Source organism: Clarias gariepinus, chromosome 11 (assembly GCF_024256425.1).
Source record: "Clarias gariepinus isolate MV-2021 ecotype Netherlands chromosome 11, CGAR_prim_01v2, whole genome shotgun sequence".
NCBI classification, from domain to species: Eukaryota; Metazoa; Chordata; class Actinopteri; order Siluriformes; family Clariidae; genus Clarias; species Clarias gariepinus.
In genome coordinates, this window is record NC_071110.1 from 12,564,431 (window position 1) to 12,585,150 (window position 20,720).

Below are 20,720 nucleotides of genomic sequence, written 5' to 3' on the forward strand. Positions count from 1 at the left end.
TACATTAATTATGCTGCTATTTGCTTTTATTATACTGGCAAAAGAGTGGCACAGTGGCTTAGTGGTTAACACTGTTGCCTCACCCCTCCAGGGTCTGGGTGATTCCTGCCAAGGGTATGTGTACGTGGAGTTTCCATGTTCTCCCTGTGGTGGGTTTCCTCCAGGTATTCTGGTTTTGTTCTACAGTCCAAAGACATGTACGCTAATTGGCATTTTCAAACTGCCTGTAGTGTGTGTTTGTGTGCCCTGCTATGGGTTAACACCCTGTCTAGGGAGCAACCCTCTTTGTGCCCTGAATCCTGGGGGATAGGCTCTAGAATGTATGAATAAACGAATATTGGCAAATGTTTGCTTTGGAATTTATTTTTAATCCTACAGTTTTAACAATTACAATTAATAATTAAATTAGGATACCGAGTCATTTTTTAAAAATGTATTTGGATTTGGATTGTATGTATTTACATAACATACATCCTATAGTATACTGGCATTCTGTTTCAGTATCTGGATACGTTAGAAAATGCTGACATGTTTATAATGTTAGTGCAGGAACATGAGCTAATCCAAGCGCATTACTGATGAAGGGATTATCAAGAGTCTGAAACAGAGGGAGGGAGCATCTAGGCACATGGGGTGATCCTGTTGAGGGATGAGTGAACAGAAATACCTTGGCCAATAACAGCACTTGGAGCAGAGAAGGGGACCAGGTAAGCTGCCTAGGTTCCTCATTGTAAAAGTAACTTCATCTATATCTACATTATGATTTATTTAGGGACCATCACAAATACAGTAATAGCAGAGTTAAAGATTGTTTATTACACATATTGGCTAACAAAAACTCTTTTTACAGATTTTTTTTATAAAATCCTTAATCCTTGCAAGTTCCAAAAATCAGGTTGAAGCGCTGAGTAAAAATAACAGGAGAAGGTTTAAAAGAACACTCTAGCTGGTCATGAGGACGGCAAGGCGAGCCAGTACCGTGGAGGTTCCTTCCTTCCTGCGACAGCTGGTGAAGGAGACCGAAAAGATGGTCACTTTTTTTTTCAAGGGAGGGCAGGAGGAACAAAAAACAGACGATGATTCGGACTCTGAAGATGATAATGATGATGTGGAGGAGATACCCAGCCCTTACCTGGAGAGGCCAATGCTACAGAAGTATACTGACGAGGGTGAGAGTAAATGGGGCATTAGCTACGCCCTGGCCTGCATGCAGGGATGGCGCGCACAAATGGAGGATGCCCACACGTGCATGCCCGAGATGACTAAGGCCCTATCTGATTGGAGTTACTTTGCTGTGTTTGATGGGCATGCTGGAAATACTGTGGCTCAATATTGCTCCACCCATCTGCTTGATCACATCCTTGCAACAGGTGCATGTTTTATTTTATATATGACAACATCCTTTAAAAAAAATCATTAGCACTGTCTTTTAAGAGAAATAGTCTGTTGTCATTTTAGAGCCCTCTACAGGCTGTGGTGTGAATAGCAATGAACTGCTTTTGGGCGCTAGAGTAAAAGCACAACAAATATGATCAGAAGAAACAGGATACCTGCAGTAGTGTAGTAAATCCTTTCTCAATTATCTCTAATTTGAAACAAAACCCTTCCAGGATCCTTTCAAAGAATTACCAACTCATCTGCCAGTAGGTTTTCTAAAACCTAGTCTGAAAGATGGAGGCCATACAGTTCATAGTTCTAGAATGTAGATAAAAAAATATTTATATAAATAATTAATAAGAAGGTGTGTTCAAACTATATATAGATCCATGCCGGCAACACACGCGTGTTAACATCAAAATGTGTATTTAGGTTTTTAAGATATGTCAGGTAGAATAAAAGTTATGATTACATTATATAATCTGTAAATTTTACTAAAACTATGATATGGGAATAATGGTATCATTATATATAGTTATAATATAGTTCTCAAAATCAGTATTTTTTGTTTTGCCTTAGAAACAACTGAAAACAACCATAAAAACACATGATATCTGTGCTATTTCTTTGCCTTTGTGGGCCATTTTTACATTTTTTGTTCAGTCATGGTAGTATAGTTGATTAAAATGAAATAAAATCCAGTTCATCATACTGCCTATGTTTTGCTGTAAAAAAGATATGTCACTATATAATGCGCATATTATGCTCTCTATATCCCATATACAGTATATGTTTGTAAAAAAAAATTTAAACAGCACAACAAAAAATGGCTAAAATACTCAGGGTTGTAAAAGCTACCAGGGATGTGCAATTGTATACTTTTGTGCTTTTTACAAAACAGATGTTGAATCAGTATGGAATTAGATCCTACATAAAATAAACTCTCCTATACCTCCTGAGGCATCAAAGTTGATACGTCAGTGCAATTACTGCAATTAAGCTTCAACAGGTATCAAGCACCTTGCGTAGGACTCTTGCGGTGAAGTGCTTTTAAAAATGTCTCTCCATCCTCCTCCAGGTGGCATAGCTGCAGAGGAAAATGTGGAACAAGTGAAAGATAGCATTCGAGATGGGTTCCTGGGTATTGACCGCCACATGCATCAACTGGCCCACACCAGTGGCTGGGACCGCAGTGGCTCCACAGCAGCTGCTGTCATGATCTCTCCACAAAACATCTACTTTATCAATTGTGGTGACTCACGCACCTTCCTGTGCCGCAACAGACAGGTGGTCTTCTACACTGAGGACCACAAGCCCTGCAACCCACGCGAGAAGGAGCGAATACAGAACGCAGGAGGCTCAGTCACACTGCAGCGCATCAATGGCTCCCTGGCTGTATCTCGTGCTCTTGGAGATTTTACCTTTAAGGAGGTGGAGTGGAGGACACAGACAGAGCAGCTGGTGTCTCCTGAACCAGAGGTCTATGATCTGGAGCGCTCTCCCAGTGATGAATTTCTAGTGGTGGCTTGTGATGGAGTTTGGGATGCCATCAGTAATGAAGAGCTGTGCGCCTTTGTGCACAACCGGCTTTCAGTGTGTGATGATTTGAGAGAAGTCTGTTCGCAGGTCATTGACCTCTGCCTTTATAAGGTTAGAAACTCAACAAATGATAATGATTATTAATAATTTCTGTGTTTTTGTTAATGTAATATATTGTACAGTTAAAATAAAATGAGTCTAGTTGTCAGGAATACAATTGAGGTCACAAGAGGAGATTGAAAGGATTTTATCAAACTTGATAATTAAATACATTAATCAGAATTATAAATGGTCAACATGCTAAAGCTATTCAATCAAAGTCAGCATTAAATAGAATAGGGCAAGAGCAAGATTTAAAAACCAAAAATAATCTAAAAACTATGATCCTATGACAGGAGACATGATAATGACTGACAGCAATGGCAGATAGTGTTTACTTCACAACAATAAAGTGAGTCCTTTATAATGTGAGTGTGACTGAGTGTGATTGAAGCAGTGGTCTGATGAACATGAACACAGAGAGTCTGTGTTGGTGGTCAGTTGCAGCCTGGAAATGTTTGTAGGCCATCCTGAGATTTGACGTCAGCACAGAGGCCTCATGGATATCACGCCCCATGGCATTCCACGTTGTTTTATGAAAGAAATTAGGATTGAGAACCGATTGATATTTGTTATTGAATTTAGTAAGAAACTAGTGATTCAACCAGTTTATTGTTATTATTTTTTTTTTTTTATCTTTGACCTTTTAGTGGGCTACATTTTGGTGTACAGTAGTGTTTAGCACTGTTGCCTGGGTTAAGAGTTGGGTAGAGATTTCCGCCTTGATTATTTGTGCAAGGTATTTGCATGTTCTCCCCATGGGTTCCCTCCTAGCTGTTTCCATATTCCAAAGACTCATGCCCTAAGTCTCCTTGGATAGGCTCCAGGTCTTCCGTGACCCTGTATACAGGATATGCGCAGCATTATAGTTTCTTATGAGAATTAAAAAAACATAGTAATCATTGTGCACATCAATGTGATGTGCGGAATTTTATTAAATTCACTAAACCTAGCGAGACTAAATAAAGTTTGTAGAACAAAGCTATCATATCTAGTCCTTTATTGAATAAATAAATGAATGAATGACCAGTTGCTTCTATTTTTAGTTTTTTAAACACATGATTATATAAGAGGAAAGTGAGACACCCAGGGCATCTGTTCTCTCTGGTGTGTGTATATAAGAATCTATGTACAGCAAAAATATTTGCTCAGTCTTTTGTTTAATGTACTATCCATCTCCTGCCTAACATGTTTGACAGCCTGGAGAAAAAAATACACAAAGAACACGAACTGGGTATTAAGCATACACACATGATAAAGGACTAGATATGATAGCTTTGTTCTACAAACTTTATTTAGTCTCGCTAGGTTTAGTGAATTAAATAGAATTCTGATTTTAGGCTATCACATTGATTATTATGTTTTTAATTCTCATATCTCTTCTATAATGCTGAGGAAACATAAACATTTATCTTATATTAATATATTTATAATATATTTAACAAGTCATGAACACTTTGATCCCATCCCAAACTATTACAACCATACTACCAATATGACTGTACACTGTTGGTGTAATTACTGTGTAGGAACAATATTTAGTGCACATTTAGTTATTTGGGACACTGCTCTTAGAAGTTTGGGACACACAATGTAGGCACCTGGGTGAGATTGGGAAAGATGTGTAATTAGTGAGTGTCTAACATCCTCAAAAGAGAATCCCAAGAATTAATAAATCTATATTTTGTTGTAAAATTTTATAGATATAAGAAATAATATTTGGGTGTTTTGTTTTATACAGTAGTTATGTTATACAGTAATTCGAGTTATGTAGTGTTCAATAGAACTTAACCACCTGAACTGCAGGACCTTTTGCTGCATCCATCCATACATTCTTCACTTTTGGACTGGACCTCATTTTCTATTAGATTAATTTCAGATCCTGAATAATGTATTTGTGATAATTTCACTGAACAATTTATATAGCAGGTTAAGATTCCTTTGGAACCTGGGGCACATCATGTACATTTATTATCTTTTCTTATAATTTACAGGGAAGTCTGGACAACATGAGCATCTTCATCATCTGCTTCAGTGGTGCTCCACAAGTGACTCCTCAAGCATTGCAACGAGAGGCAGAGCTGGAAAAAATCATAAATCTTAAAGTTAAAGGTTATTTTTTTATTCTGTTCTAAAAAACCCTTTACACACATTCTAATAAAACAGTTAAACAAGAAGCATCTCAGTCTAGTATATCAAACATCGAACATCTTGTTCTCACCCTGTACACAGAGATCATTCAACTGATCAGGTCTAAAAACGAAGAACCTGATCTGCTTCGTGTAATGAAGTTTCTGTCGACTGAAAGCATCCCTGGACTTCCACCAGGTGGTGGCATCACAAGCAAGTGAGTGGAACAGGGGGTTCTGTATTAATGCACCATGCAGGGGCACCTAATGGATGCAATGTAATTATTAGAGGAAAAATGCATTCATTATCTTGTTTTTTTTCTCCATCACAGGAGAGACTGCATAATTGCTGCATACCAGAAATATTCAGCAGCTTTCACAACTATTGAGCCAGTGGTAGGCCATAAACTGATTGATACTTTTGTGCGTACTGTACTGTGTAAAAAACCTAGAGTTACCTCTCATTTCTTCATATTAAATTAAATAGTGTAGAGTAAACTAAATGGGAGCAATTGTAACATGTTGCTGCAGGTGGCTAAAGATAACATAAAAAAAATGGTTGTTGACAATCTGATCATCTGTCATCATCTGCACTTGTTTCTCACTGGTTCGTGACCTAAGTTAGATCTTTTTTTATGCTTCACTGATTCATATGTCGTTGTGTGGCTTAAAAACAAATAACATTCCTTCGCAACTGCTCGGGTACAGGGACTGCCCTGAAAATGAAAGCTGAAACTTGCTAAAAACAAGGGACAAAAAGAAGTTCTTCAGGAAGCCTTAAGAACTATCTCGCAAGACTACATTAAAAATACAAGAAAGTCTGTCTCTTTGGAAGCAAAATACGAAGAAATGAGGGGAGGCTCAAGTACTGTTGTTTTACTTGGACTGCTCAGAAATGAGACAATCATTAAATCTGCTTCAGATAAAATATTCAAATGCTACAGTATATGCATTTTATTTGAGAAATTACTGTTGAAAATGGTTTATTATTTCAGATCAACAAAGGACACCACAATACATTTAGAAAAAACAGTAAACACAAAAAATGTCACCTGATGTGAAAGTCAAAACCACATTTGTTCTGTAGTCATTAAATTAGTGAACAATAATGAACATGTACTCCTTTTTCATATGGCAGTCTTTTTAATATTTGTTTATTTATTACTTCTTATATACTTACTTAATTACTTACTTATTTACCTACTTACTTTCTTACTTTACAAATATCTCCATGTTTAATTTTTTTATGTCTTTTCTTCACTCTAGGATATTGGGGGCTCAGATGATTCTAACTAGTGGTGGTTTCCTTGGAACCTGTCAGAAGCCTCACATTGTATACATAGCAAATGTCTTTATCATAGAAAACACTTTTTTTTACCATTGTAAAACAGCAAAAAAGTTTACTCATTTTGTTTTCTAATCTAGATATATATTGAGAACCATTAACAAAAATATAGCTGATACAGAAAGCAGAATCTGCATAATGTAGATGTTAACATTATATATTTAAAGTAAGGTATCAACACTCACTTGTTCTGGATATAGAGGTAAAGACATTATAAAGAATATCTCAGCATTGGTATGGGGCAAATAGATAATGGGATTATTAAACTTTACAATATGATGCCAGAGAACTTAAAACTATCTAGGAAAAGTTTGAATATTAGTTAAACACCAGTCAATACATATAACTGGTTTTACTATGAAATATTTCTAAAAAAAAAAAAATGTTTTTACTTATTTAAGAAAATAAATGTATTGCTTATATACTTAGACATACTTTTAGTATGTATTTGTTACTATATATTTTAAGATGATATAATAGTCATATAGAATCTTGTAATTTGAAGCTTTTAAAATAAGATGCATGCGTATTTGTTATCTCATAGATTGGCTTATGCACTTGTTTTGTTTGCTCTTGTTTTTTTTATTATTATTATTATTATTATTATCATTATTATTATTATTATTATTATTATTTTAAAATAATAATCATTGAAATATGAGTTTACTAAATATATAAGTATATTCATTGTGGATTTAACAGACAAAAAAAAGTAGACGCACAAAGAATGTAAACATATACTGTACAGTGGGGTAAAAAAGTATTTCGTCAGCCACCAATTGTGCAAGTTCCCCCACTTAAAAAATGAGAGAGACTTGTAATTTTCAGCATAGATATACCTCAACTATGAGAGACAAAATGAGAAAAAAAATCCAGAAAAACACATTGTAGGATTTTTAAAGAATTAATTTGCAAATTATGGTGGAAAATAAGTATTTGGTCAATAACAAAATTTCATCTCAATACTTTGTTATATACTTTTTGTTGGCAATGACAGAGGTCAAACGTTTTCCGTAAGTCTTCACAAGGTTTTCACACACTGTTGCTGGTATTTTGGCCCATTCCTGTTGATGTTTTGGGGCTGTCGCTGGGCAACACGGACTTTCAACTCCCTCCAAAGATTTTTATGGGGTTGAGATCTGGAGACTGGCTAGGCCACTCCAGGACCTTTAAATGCTTCTTACGAAGCCACTCCTTCGTTGCCGGGGCGGTGTGTTTGGGATCATTGTCATGCTGAAAGACCCAGCCACGTGTCATTTTCAATGCCGTTGCTGATGGAAGGAAGTTTTTACTCAAAATCCCATGATACATGGTCCCATTCATATATCCTTTACACGGATCAATCGTACTGTCTCAAGCAAGGGGACACGTCTGGTACTGCAGGATTTGAGTCCCTAGCGGCGCATTGTGTTACTGATAGTAGCCTTTTGTTACTTTGGTCCCAGCTCTCTGCAGGTCAAGCTTAACTATTGCAGATTCAGTCTTCCCAGCCTGGTGCAGATCTACGATTTTGTTTCTGGTGTCCTTTGACAGCTCTTTGGTCCTACAATGTGATTTTCTGGATTTTTTTTTTTTCTTATTTTATCTCTCATAGTTGAGGTATACCTATCATGAAAATGACAGGCCTCTCTCACCTTTTTAAGTGGGAGAACTTGCACAATTTATGGCTGACAAAAATTTTTTTTTGCCCCACTGTACTGATTGTCAACTTTTTTAAATAAACCATAGACACCATGCGATTTCCATTTTGTTGTTGTTGTTGTTGTTTATAACGTCTTACTGCACTTAGTACACATGTTTTAGATGGAGTATTTTAAACCAAGTCCTACGGTACTTTTTCCATCTAAAGCATCATAACTGTTTGCTAATTGCTAAAAGTGAGAAGCTGAATTATCCTTATTAACCAAAAGCATGATATATCATTGGCTTGTAATCTACACCTGCAATCTAATTATAGTATAATATATTTTATGTACATTATACTGTATGAATCATACATCTTATATATAAGTATACAGTACATGAAAAGAAAATTTTAATTACACTCTGCTTTAATAATATTTCATTGCAGACCTTAAATACAATCAGCTGCCTACCAGAGCTACTGTTCAGCATTCTTTGTCTAGAAATTGCACTATAGCATCTAATACCTGTAGAATGTGTTACGTAAGTGTGGCATGTCTTGTCACCTCCATACTAATTACCCTAGCCATTTCTTTGGAGCTGCTTCTCGTATGTATTTGAAGTGCAGAAACTCTCAGCTCAGGAGAAACAGCATAAGCCGGACACAGAATAATTTTAGTCGAAAAAAGGAAGGATTCATTTTATCAAAGAAGGTAAGCAATGAGAATTAAATTTCTTTCTTGTCATAGTGCAAAAAATGCTACAGTACAGTATGTGTAAATCTGAAATATGAATGGAATTATTCCCTGTAAACTCTACTTGTGAGATTGATCAAGTTTAATGTTTTAACCAATTTTATATAAATTATTTATGATATAAAAGCAGCTTGAGTTTAAAGCACATTTATTGTTGTCATAAGTGTCCACTATCAGTATATATAATATATATCTCAAGATGAATGAATATGTTTTCTATGAAATATTTTATGAATATGTATATTATATGAAATAAAACCAAAGACACCACACGATTTGCATTTTGTTGTTGTTGTTGTTGTTTTTAATGTCTTACTAAACTTATTACACATATTTTAGACAGGGGAGTATTTTAAAGCCCACTGCTACTTTTTCCATCGCATTAGAGAGAAAAAACACCATTTGTTAAAAATGGTACAGTATCTTCTGAATGGCAAACGAAGACAACTATATTAATATGAAAATGATATAAAAAAATTCAATAACCAAAATTAAACTATACATGTTAAAATATTAATCAGTAAAATAATTGTTTACTTAATATATAAGTATATTTATTGTAGATTTAAAAAAAACAATTATAATTAAGCCATACTATGTTAAACTCTTCTGAAATTCTCCAACTGTTAATTTTATGTTAATTTCTGTCACTTGTCATGGCTATCTGTCTTCATTTCTTCATTTCTCATTAAGGCAAGATGCGATTAAAAGTGGAGGCTGGCTCAGGTTATGGCAGCATGCTTGGTGGCGGCCTGGCAGGCACACTGGGATCATCAGAGAGTCTTCCTCTTCTCATCCCAGACGATGAGCCAGGGCCGACTTATTTGAAGCCCATGACCAGAGATGAGCTTGAAGCAGTAGCTGGAGGACCTGGTTGGAGGAAATTCCGCTCTCATCTGGTTCTGTTCTTCTGGCTAAGCTGGCTAACCATATTGGGGACTGCTATCGCTGTGATCGTACAAAGCCCACAGCCTGTAGCTGGTCACCTGCACTGGTGGCAGAAAAAACTTTTCTATCAACTACAGCCAGCCCTGTTCACAGATGCAGAGAGTACAGGGTCAGGAGCTATAAGCAGTGAGTATCCGCATGTTAGTAATGTGCAATTAGATATACAGATATAGCAACAGTCCCTTATACTGTAATGTTTAGTAATTTAAATATATATTTTAAATATCTACTGCACATTAAATACCTTGTATGTCTTAGGGTTTACTGGTCGCATTGCTTCATTCATGTCATTCATTTCAATAAGGAACTTTAGGGCTTTCCTTAAACACATTATCTTACATACTGTATACAGCAGACTGTACACTATATGGTCAAATATTTGTGGATGCCCCCAAACTGTTGACACAAAGTTGGAAGCATGCAAATATATAGAATGTCTTTGTATCTTGTAGCACTATACAATCCACTGACTTTAACTAAAAGTTGCTGCATATACAGTAGTGTAACTTATATTCTATCATGCAATCATACCATGCCAAATTCTGATAAATTATTGCCAGCCGGTGGTGGTTAACTTTGATCATACATATCCTATTCACAGGATGGATATTCCAAAATTCCTCAGAAGTCGCACATATTTAGCTTTATCTAAGTTTTGCTTTACTTTTACACTGTTTGCTCCCTGTCTGCTCTGCAGTGAGTCAGTATTGCTTATATCATCCTTCAAAATGGCCAGCCTGTGTGCACTCAGTCTGTACTTTGTCAGAACACCCTGTGTTTGAAAACTGGGTTTATAAATTATATTTATGGATGCAACATTCTTCATTTCATTCTACTCTCATACAGGAGTGTCTCACAAGCTGCCATATCTGAAGTCTTTGGGAGTTGGAGTTATAATCTTGGAGGGATTGTTCAGGCCTGATGTCTCGCTCCAAAACCTGACTCAGATTGATGAGAGACTTGGCACTTTACCTGAGTTCCAGCAGTTCATCACTGACAGCCAAAAAGCAGGTAGATTTTAGAGGTTATATACAGTAGATACACTGTTTACACCACTAACAAAGTGGATCTATTGGGCCCTTATGAGACACTTATAAGCATTACAATATATTTCATATTGCAAGGCTATAATGGGTAAACATTAGAGGTTTTGTCTTTATATGAAAAAATGAAGAAGACATTACTTATTTATTGTTATGGGTAGGTTGTTGCCATACATTAATTTTTGTCATAAAAATTGCTTGCTTGTTTTTCTTAACAGTTTCATGAAGCTTTAAAACTCTTATATAAAAGTATGAGTTTTTTTTTATTTATAAAAGTTAGGCTATAAAAGTTACACATTCCCTTTTTGAAGTCCATAGAGTGTATATTTTTCTTAATTTTTATATATTTTTAATTGTATTTATTATTATTAATTTATAATAATTTAATTATTGTATTTGTTTATTTGTATTTGTTTAAACATACTGTACTATTTTGAATATGTACTACTCTAATTGTGCTCTAGGTGGCGATGTTTAGCTGTACAGAATGTTACTGCAATATTAAAACAGATTTTTGTGTGCATGTCATTAGTTTTTAGTTCTGTAATTACCAACCTTTTTTTGCATGCTATTTATATATAAATAATTAGTGTGTCTGTGTTTTATTCAGATATAAGGGTTATTCTGGACCTTGGCAAAGTAGACATCAATAGCAGAGAGATCTCAGCAAATTCTTCTGATCATGTCCAGGTAAATATGCAGAGCTTCACAATTGTGTGTGTGTGTGTGTGTGTGTGCGCGTGTGTGTGTGCGCGCATGTGTGTGTGTGTGTTGCTTATTACTAGTTTGTGATTTTTAATGATCTCTTCTAGGATGCATTAAGGTACTGGCTTGAACTAGGTGTATCAGGATTTGAAATCTACAATGCAGACACAGCCTTTATTGAGGAGGTGAATTGGTTCTAAAGCTTCACAGTGTTAATAAAAAATCAGTAATCTGTTTGCAAACAGAATATAAATTATGTGTTTTCTTATTTGTGACGTACAGACATTGAAAATGTGGAAGGAAGTGGTCAAAGAGTTTGGCGCAGGTGACAATGAAAGGTATTCACCAGGAATTTTAGCGCGTCACTGTAACCCTCCTTCATTTTGTCAGGAATGTAAAACTGCAATGCATTTACTTCCTAGCTTAAACAATGTCAGACTTTATTCTGAGGAGCAGTATGCTTCACACATGGTCGTGCATTATTGAGGGTCCTCTGTCCTATTATTTGTAGGATTATGATGGTGAGGGAAATAAGTGAATCTGTTCCAGGGTTCAATATTTCTGAGCCAGCTATAAACAGCTCTCTGGTGAAATTAGTATCAAGGCCTCTGATTCCTCCATCCTCACATCCATTATCTGCATCCGAATTAGCTGAAGCTATGGAGTCCAAATTGAAGACCCTGCAGGGAGAATGGCCGAGCTGGAGAGTGAGTGGATATCTTTTTTATAATGTTATATTTAGTCCTCTAATCTCAAGCTAGATTTATAAACAAAAACAGACGGGACATGAATGATATTTCAGCGTGCATATCATTGCATCAGGACACTCTACTGTATACACGTGGTTTGCTTTATTCATGATTATTGACCTAATTATACATTCAAAATTATGGTTTGTTCAGTTCTTGAACAGGAACTGCGCATAAGGATTGTGTTCTTCCCTTTATTGCATGTTTCAATTTTAGAACGGAACAATTGTAGGAAAATGCATAATTCTCTTAGGGCTTGCTGATTGTGGCATTATGACAAAAGGAAAATGTTTGCCTAATAGCTCAGGGGTCACGTTCCCGAAAGCAACACGGCATAATAATCATTTTAATGTAGCAAAGGGAGTTTTACATCAAGGGCTTTTGGATTCATTGGAATTAAATTTTATTCCTTACAACACCCCACAATGCTTGACACGGGGCAAAGACTACATAATATATATATGCAAAATACACAACAGTGAGAAAGATCAAAGACAATTAGAAGTACTTGTGCAACACAATCCAATACAAAACATCTGATAGTAATCTCCTTAAACAAAAAAAAAAAGTCAAATTCATGCCGCAAACATGCTTTATTGTGCATTGTTTAAATGTGCAGTAACTTACCATTAAACTGGATTGTCTGTGGTTGGTGAGTTTCTCATGTTTTATATCCAAGCAGAAAACAACACTGACACTCCCAAGTTACAGGATGACAGATGTAGGGTGCACAGAGCCAAAACTGACTTCTCTTACATGTTTAAAGGACTATTACAGAGAAAATTTTTAAGATTAAAAGGAACCGCTGTTGAAACAGTAAAAAAAAAAAAAAAAGACCACAAACTCCAACTGCACAAACCCAGTGCAAATGTAGGCTAAAATGGACAGGAACCCAAAACCCTAAAAGAATACTACAGATAATATTAAACAAGTGGAAGTATAGCTAAGTATTAGAGTGCTACATCGGATTATTATTATTTATTTATTTTTTTATCCAGAAAACGTATTGTCTAATAAATACAATAGACAAAGGGTCGTCAGCTGACAGACCACAGTCCAGATGTGGACCCAAATAAATATTTCAGTGCATCAAACTTACTTGACAAAAATATTGCATTAGAGCTAATTATCTGGGAAAAAACAGCCACGCTTCAGTAGCTTTAGTTTTCTCAGTTTGAACTAGTGCATCATCTATATCAGGTGTTTGTGATTTATTGTCTGATTTGTTGTCTATGCAGTCACATGCATTTATGTAAATTAATTGTCTGAAGATGGCTTACCAGACCAGAGACTGATTTAAGGGATAGAATTTAAAAAGGGGCCTAATTTCACAAATATGAAAAAGGATGTTTTTTTTTTCCTTTCTGCATGTCAAAATCAAAACAGTTGCATCTCAGCTGTTCTGTATCTGTAGTCAAAATTTAACATGCAAAGTGCTTGTGTTAAATAGAATACAGCAATTTTAAATGTTCTTTAAATAGCAATTAAGTATCATTAATAGGTAAACATTAAAATACTATCAGTTAACTGGTAGAACATTGTAATGTTAATTTCTTAACAGGACCTTTGCAAGCAAGCAGTTTTCCAAGACCATTAGGATCTGTTGTATACCCATGCACCATAAAAGTGTATTACATGCTAAAGGACCACCATGCAGATCAGCTAAATGGTGTACTGTTCAATAGTCAAGTAAAATGTGCAAATGTATTATAAACTGCCCCTAAAGTGAGAAGAATATGGTCCTGGTATAGAAGATACTTAAGGGGCAATTTATAATACATTTGCAAATTTTATTAACTACACAGATATATAAAAAAAAAAAAGTCTGGTAGCATTTCTGGATCCAACATTTATCATCAGGGTTTTCGGTTGAAATAAAATCATCTCATGAGGTTATGCATTATTAGTAACCGAGGTGATAGAATACGAAAGTTCTGCAATGTACTGCAAATCACCTGTATATGTTTATATGCCTTGTGTGTGTGTGTGTGTTACAGGTGGATGGGCCTGTAGCCTGGAAACTACACAAAGTCATGATGGTTCTGATGATGACCCTGCCTGGAACTCCCATTATTAGATATGGAGATGAGATTAGTCAAGCACCAGTAAGCACACAACCTTAACCTTGCTTGCTTATCAGTATTAAACCGGCCCATTTATGAATATTTGTGAGACAAAAAGTGAAGCAAAAAGAATGATCAATACCAGTTCTGGGAAAAGACAATTTCTTTAAATAGCCCTCTTTAAAACCTAATAACATAAAATAACCTCCACCACTGGCATAGGTCATAAAATTACTTGGAAGATGTAAATAGAGTCAAAAAAGAGATGTACGATTTTACAGTGGTTCAGTGGGCAGAATTGCAGCCTCACTTCTTACTTCGAATTTAGTCCGGCGCTCAATAGTGACTCTCTACATGGAGGTTCATATGATGTCCCAGTGTTTTTGTTTTTTTCTGGATTCTCAGACAGAGACATAAGACTCCCTTCACTTTCCATTTAATCTCATTGCTAATCACCACAGAGATGGTGGCGGCTAAATGATTAAGGTGTTGGGTTACTGACTGGAAGCTCGTTCACATCCCAGGACCACTAAACTGCCACTGTTGGCCCCTTGACCACTCAGCTGCTAACACTTAAGAGATTGGCTGTATCCTGTATAAAATTTTAAGGCACTTTGGATAAAAGCATTAGTCTAATGAGACAAATGTAAAAAACCAAAGCAATCATAAGAGATTTATTTTACATAAGAGGGTTTTTTTCTTAGAGGCTTCCCTATGCGTCATGCGTTAATATGCCTCTTAAAGTTTACATTGTGAATCTCAGTGTTGATTAACTGTTGATTTTACAATCTACAGATTCAGTCAAATTGATTGGTTTATGTTTCTTTGCAGAACCTGCCTCATCCAAAGCCTTCCACAGCCCTGTTCCACTCTCTGAGTCATACTCGTTCTCGTGAAGAAGCATTTCTCTATGGCACCTTCACCCTTCTTACTGTCAATACCACATCACTCATCGTTGGTTCCACAAACAGCACGACCTCGCCACCTCTGGCCTTCCTGCGCTCGTGGGGGTGTACTCACTTCTTGGTTCTGTGTAATTTGGGTTCAGAATCTTATGCTCTGAACTCAAACTGGATCTTGAGTCTACCTGTAAATGGAATCTTTGTAACTAGCACAGGTCTGGATCGCATTGGTCCAGTGAATCTTCAGTCAATAACGCTCCAACCTCATGAAGCCATTGTCATTAAGCTGCTTGAGAAAGGCCCTGACTTATGAAATGCCGGAAATGCAGGAACAGTTTTATGAGTAGCATGAAATAAAAAATTGTAGTTGATATGTTTCTACAAATATTGTGACAATATTGCATAAACTGTGTACATTAATGTCACTTGGTATCTTTATACCCCAATCAGACATAATATTATGACATCTGACAGATGGACTGAACAACATTAATCACCAGCTATACACCAGCAAACTAATTACAGGATCATGGGCTCCCAAAGTTCACCAATGCCTGTGGTGACTAAAGGCCAGGCTGTGTGCCAGGCATCCGTTGCTAAACACACACTAGTCCGATCCACAGAGGCTTCACCTTCTGCAGGTGCCACACACCTAATGCCACACCAGAGCTGCCCCAGTGGCACAAGAGCAGTCCAAAACCTAGGTGGATTTAATGTTAACGTTATGACTTATCAGTGTAGATTTCTCTGTTAACCACACGAGGTCACTCTATTATATCTGCTACAGTGTATCAGACTACCCAAACATTTTTAAACAAGGTTTTGTGGTTTGTGACTTAAGGGACATGTTCCTGCATTTTATTCATACTTGCAAATTATAAATGACCAAGACGTAACATCAGATTTCTCAGAATTGACCTTAGACAAACAGCCACAGCCAGCATGCATTGCCTCATGTCCTGAACAGCTCTTTTTTGTGCTCAATTACTCAGAAAAAAGCTGTTTTAAATTATTTTGTTTTGCTTAAATCCATTGCAACCTAGGGAAAAGCCACATCAAAGTTATGTTACATTAGAATACCAAAATTGCTACAAAAACAAACACACCTCTTTGTAGACATGCATAAGCATAACACTGGAGACAGAACAACAGATAGTCAGATGTCACTTATACCGTTGTGTATAGACTTATCTTTTAAGAACATGAGCAAAATCACTCTTATCTTTCAACTAATGTAAAGACATAATTTAGAATTATTTTAAATAAAGAGTGCAGTTAGTTGATATGGTTTTAATCTTCAGTTTCCTCCATAAAAGAAATAAAATAAATAAAAACTTGCATCCATTGCCACAGTATTGTGGACTCACATTAAACTTAGGTACTCATTCCCATTTTTTTAACCTCATTTCCATTCCCAAAGGACCAATTCCACCTACGCCTACAGCAGATTTCACCATAATAATAATAATATTAAAATATTCTGAAAATAAAAACAAATTAGTCATTTAATATGCGGAGGCTCTGACCGGGATAAAGCACAAAGAGTTGAGAATTCAGAACAGACACTGCCTAGCCTGAAAAAAAGCTTGCCATCTGGATTTAAATAAACAAATGCTTAACTTTGATTAGATGATTGCTGCCGTGCTTACTATGTTTCACCTGGCAACAATTTGTTTAACCCTAACAGATACAGCTTCTTATTTCTTAAGAAAAAGTTTCTGTTTGTGGAAAAGATGTTACTGCGTTTAAGAAGAGATACATTTTTGCATGCATCAAGCAAAGAAAGTAAATGAGATTGCTAAAATTACTGGAATTGTGTTTAGAACTGTCCCACACATCCCACTGTAGAAGGATAGTGGTTAACTCCACTAAAATAAACATGAATGACCATGACCAGAGATCACTTAAACCCTTGGTGAAGTCAGTACAGTATCATACAGTAGAAAAATTAGCAGTAGAAATAACAGATGTCTTTAATAATAATAAAAGCAAGAGCATTCCCACATGCAACATGTAATGAGCACTCATGAGACTAGGCATTAGGCAATGGAAAAAGGTCATGTGGTCTGTTGAGTCCAGATTTACCCTATTTTAGAGTGTCAGTGTAAGAAAGGAAGCACATGAAGTGATGCACCCATCATACACATTGGCCACTGTACAAGCCTCTGGAGGCAGTGTTATGATCTGGAGTTGCTTCAGTTGGCTAGCCCAAGTAAAACAAAAAAGTATGCTAAGTATATTGAATCCTAGCATGCCAAAGCGTACTTAAGAGTCCTTGCTCCAGACTAATGACGTTTGCTATTTTGGAAGAAATAATTTTGTACTAAGTGCATTTAAGTTGTAACTAAATTGTACAAAAGCTCAAGTTTAAGTGTATGAAGTATACTTTTGTGTGCTAAAGTTGGACAACTTTAAGTATACTTAGTACACTTAAAGTATATGGCTGTGTGTGTACTAATGTACATACCTGACAGTAATTAATGAAATAAATTAAGTATTTCATATTTGTAACTATATAATAATGTATGTATATGTATATATATTACAACAATTTTTACTGAGTTACAAATAAATGAGTAATGTACTATAAATACATTCTTATCGCAGCAGTAGCATGCTGTTATACTTCTGGTGGCCAATTCCAAATACTAAAAAAAGTACATACACTGTGTGGTTAATACAAATATACTTTATTATACAATATAGTACACACAGTCTTATACGAAGGTATTGAAAATGTGTTACGAGTACACTAAAGGTGTTTAGAATACTTTTAAAATAAAAGTGCATTTTTTACATTATACTGTAACATGCTTTTAAAACTCATTACATCAGTAACTATGAGGCAGATTTTATTTATGAGTTCAACAGATTTAATTTGCACAAGGTTACAAAAAAAACCTTTTGTGTTCAACAAAACGTCAGGTTGTCTTACAAACTATTACAAACCGAACAAAGACACACATTAGTATTGAAATATACAGTATTAGTTCAAACCTGGTGTGTTGATTCTAGTTGTTACACAGAGACTAAAAACTATGGAAACAAAATAACATCATAATTATTTTAATTATATCAGCCTTTAAAAAACAAGTTTTAAAATTTATTCATTGTTAATTTCGAAATTTAAATGCTACTGAATTTATTCAACTGAAATATTTGGCTTTAAAAGGCAACATCTTTGTATGTAAGTGCTCTGAATGCCACATGAAATTCTCAACAGGCAATTTCAAGCTGTGAAATTCAGATGGAAAAAAAATCAAGCTTGGAAATTCAAGGACAAATTCAATACAGGAAAAGCAATCGAGCCAGAACGGAATTCGTTCGTCAGTCACGTGACCCAGGGAGGCGGACGTCTTCGTCCTCCTCATTTCCATTCCCAGTGACTCTAGAAGACAGTAAACACCTGCAGGAGAAATTGCTTCACTGTGATGGCGAGAGTGAGAGAATTTTTTTTTGTAACACGTGTTATGCGCTGAAATGCCCCCCTGCCATAATTTGCCCCCCCACACATATTCGCTATCAAATATTATATTAGAACATAAATTCATAGGTTAATGGTTTACAAATTACATGAGACAATAAAATAAAATAAGCAATATGAAAATAAATAAGTTGTATATAAAATTTGTTTCGTCTAATTTATTATAAAAAATATTTATTTTTATTATATATAGCTAAATATTTATTTGCATATTCATGACAAACCCCTAAAAAATAAATGTGCTACAAAATAAAAATTATACAAGAATTTGTATTAATGGTCTTGATGGCTGTCTAGTGCCTAGGGTTTATTATAATAGTAATATCATAGTTGATAATAAACCCATGAATTTATTTTAGTCAGTTCGGGTCAGTTGTGCTCTTTAACCAATCAGATGTGACCTCGCCATTTCAACCATTCATAACCCACCAGGAGCGCAGCCTAAACCCTGTTTACATGAAATAAACCTGCTTCCCGAGGTTTGTTGCTATGACAGCAAATGCGAGATGCGAATTGAAGAATGAAACAATCCGAGATCAGGACAAATCCACAACAATCAAATCCAGCTAACCGAGTTAGCGACGTAGGAAGAACGGACTCCTGCAGTGTGTTACACTAAATATATATTGTCAGATATTCCAGTCATTTTACTGTGATAAAGGAATTTAGTCAAAGTTTAGTTAAAGTTGGGCTAGTGAGCATGAGACCCAGACTGATGTTTGTTACAAACACGCGAGAAAGAGAGAGAAATCTCTCAGTGGTGGACAAGTATTAAGACAGCATGTGCTATTATATATATATATATCCCCTTGAAATGAGATGGAAAGTGTGGTAAATATATAGATTATACATGGGAAGAATGTAGACCTACAATGGTTAGTTACTGTATGGTTAAAATATTGCATATCCATACAGTATTTGGGTGCAATAGTAAATTCTAGGACTAGCATTTTCTGCATTTGAATATTTTCTGACCACAAAGCCTTTTTAACTCTGTATTTTAAATGCACATCCATTTACATACAAGTTAAAACAAACAACTGTTGTATCACAGATGCAACCATTTTTCTATGGTCTCTTAGTACAAAATTTGTAAAAGGAAGCTTTGGCTCACAATAGTTAATAGCATTAATCAGGAATATTATGATCATAAAACAGCAGCTACATTATTTGAACTCAATTATAAGTATAAACAGGGTCAAACAGTCACAAATATCACTCATTGTTCAAAAGATTCACAATATTGAAATGCAGTAATGTAAATGTCACACGAAAAAGACTGGGATGCAGCCTTTGTATGCAAAGCCTCTTATTGTTGTAAAATTGTCCATTGATAAGTGGGTTTCCCATACTTGGTACACACCAGTAAAGTGGTCAGAAAGAGGTGCCCTCTCAGTCAATCAGCAGATTGCTGCCTTAAAAACAGAAAAAAAAATCATGCTAAATAAGTTAATTAAACATTATATGCAATAACAATCGAACATACACCCAGTATGTTTTATAATGTTTTGGCATTTGGCCTCTGTACCTAACCACATTTAATTTGAAATGAAACAGTCAATATGCCAGTGAAATTGAAAAAAAAGTTTGGCATTAACCATTCAGGAATTTGGGGGTTCTTTAAAAATTGGGGAAAAATAATTAAACTTATGGATTACCATTAATATTTGAATGAAAATCCTTTGTAGTCAACAACTGCCTGAAGTCTGAAACCCATGGACATGCTGAGTTTCCTCTCTCAAGATGCTTTGCCAGACTTGTGGTTCTTTCTTTAGTGAAAAGCATGCTCTACTTTTATTTACTTGATTAGTCATGCTACACCTGACCATACAACTAATTGTCAGCCATTTTTTCCCATTATTTATGAGCCCCAACCCAACTTTTGTGACAGTTTTAAATTAATGTAAACATTTAACCTAACAGTTACTGTATGATCACAGCTACTTTTCATGCAGCTGC

At 35.5% G+C, this 20,720-nt stretch overlaps 2 protein-coding genes across 3 annotated transcripts; both read left to right on the plus strand.

Annotated features, from left to right (window-relative positions):
• The first annotated feature begins 689 nt into the window (after nucleotides 1–689).
• Nucleotides 690–6,830, plus strand: ppm1na (protein phosphatase, Mg2+/Mn2+ dependent, 1Na (putative)). 2 transcript variants are annotated; one of them, XM_053507439.1, is made up of 7 exons: nucleotides 690–707; nucleotides 883–1,370; nucleotides 2,456–3,027; nucleotides 5,010–5,127; nucleotides 5,248–5,362; nucleotides 5,477–5,540; nucleotides 6,411–6,830. In XM_053507439.1, exons 2-7 carry the CDS (start codon nucleotides 953–955, stop codon nucleotides 6,438–6,440), a joined length of 1,317 nt encoding a protein of 438 aa, XP_053363414.1. In that variant the 5' UTR covers nucleotides 690–707; nucleotides 883–952; the 3' UTR covers nucleotides 6,441–6,830. The 2 variants fall into 2 exon arrangements, with proteins under 2 accessions (XP_053363414.1, XP_053363413.1); XM_053507438.1 differs by lacking the exon at nucleotides 690–707 and having other exon boundaries at nucleotides 712–1,370.
• A 1,682-nt stretch (nucleotides 6,831–8,512) lies between these two features.
• On the plus strand, nucleotides 8,513–16,200 carry si:dkey-202g17.3 (4F2 cell-surface antigen heavy chain). The gene is made up of 9 exons (XM_053507845.1): nucleotides 8,513–8,825; nucleotides 9,561–9,941; nucleotides 10,662–10,826; nucleotides 11,469–11,548; nucleotides 11,671–11,748; nucleotides 11,846–11,901; nucleotides 12,075–12,270; nucleotides 14,310–14,417; nucleotides 15,207–16,200. The coding sequence occupies exons 2-9, from the start codon at nucleotides 9,566–9,568 to the stop codon at nucleotides 15,588–15,590; spliced, it is 1,443 nt and encodes a 480-aa protein (XP_053363820.1). The 5' UTR covers nucleotides 8,513–8,825; nucleotides 9,561–9,565; the 3' UTR covers nucleotides 15,591–16,200.
• Nucleotides 16,201–20,720: the final 4,520 nt, after the last annotated feature.

Coding starts and splice junctions, on each gene's coding strand:
- ppm1na (XM_053507439.1), top strand. CDS start 953: ATGAGGACGGCAAGGCGAGCCAGTACCGTGGAGGTTCCTTCCTTCCTG. Junction 1,371..2,455: donor TGATCACATCCTTGCAACAG/GTGCATGTTTTA, acceptor ATCCTCCTCCAG/GTGGCATAGCTGCAGAGGAA. Junction 5,541..6,410: donor TCACAACTATTGAGCCAGTG/GTAGGCCATAAA, acceptor TCTTCACTCTAG/GATATTGGGGGCTCAGATGA.
- si:dkey-202g17.3 (XM_053507845.1), top strand. CDS start 9,566: ATGCGATTAAAAGTGGAGGCTGGCTCAGGTTATGGCAGCATGCTTGGT. Junction 11,549..11,670: donor ATTCTTCTGATCATGTCCAG/GTAAATATGCAG, acceptor GATCTCTTCTAG/GATGCATTAAGGTACTGGCT. Junction 12,271..14,309: donor GAGAATGGCCGAGCTGGAGA/GTGAGTGGATAT, acceptor TGTGTGTTACAG/GTGGATGGGCCTGTAGCCTG.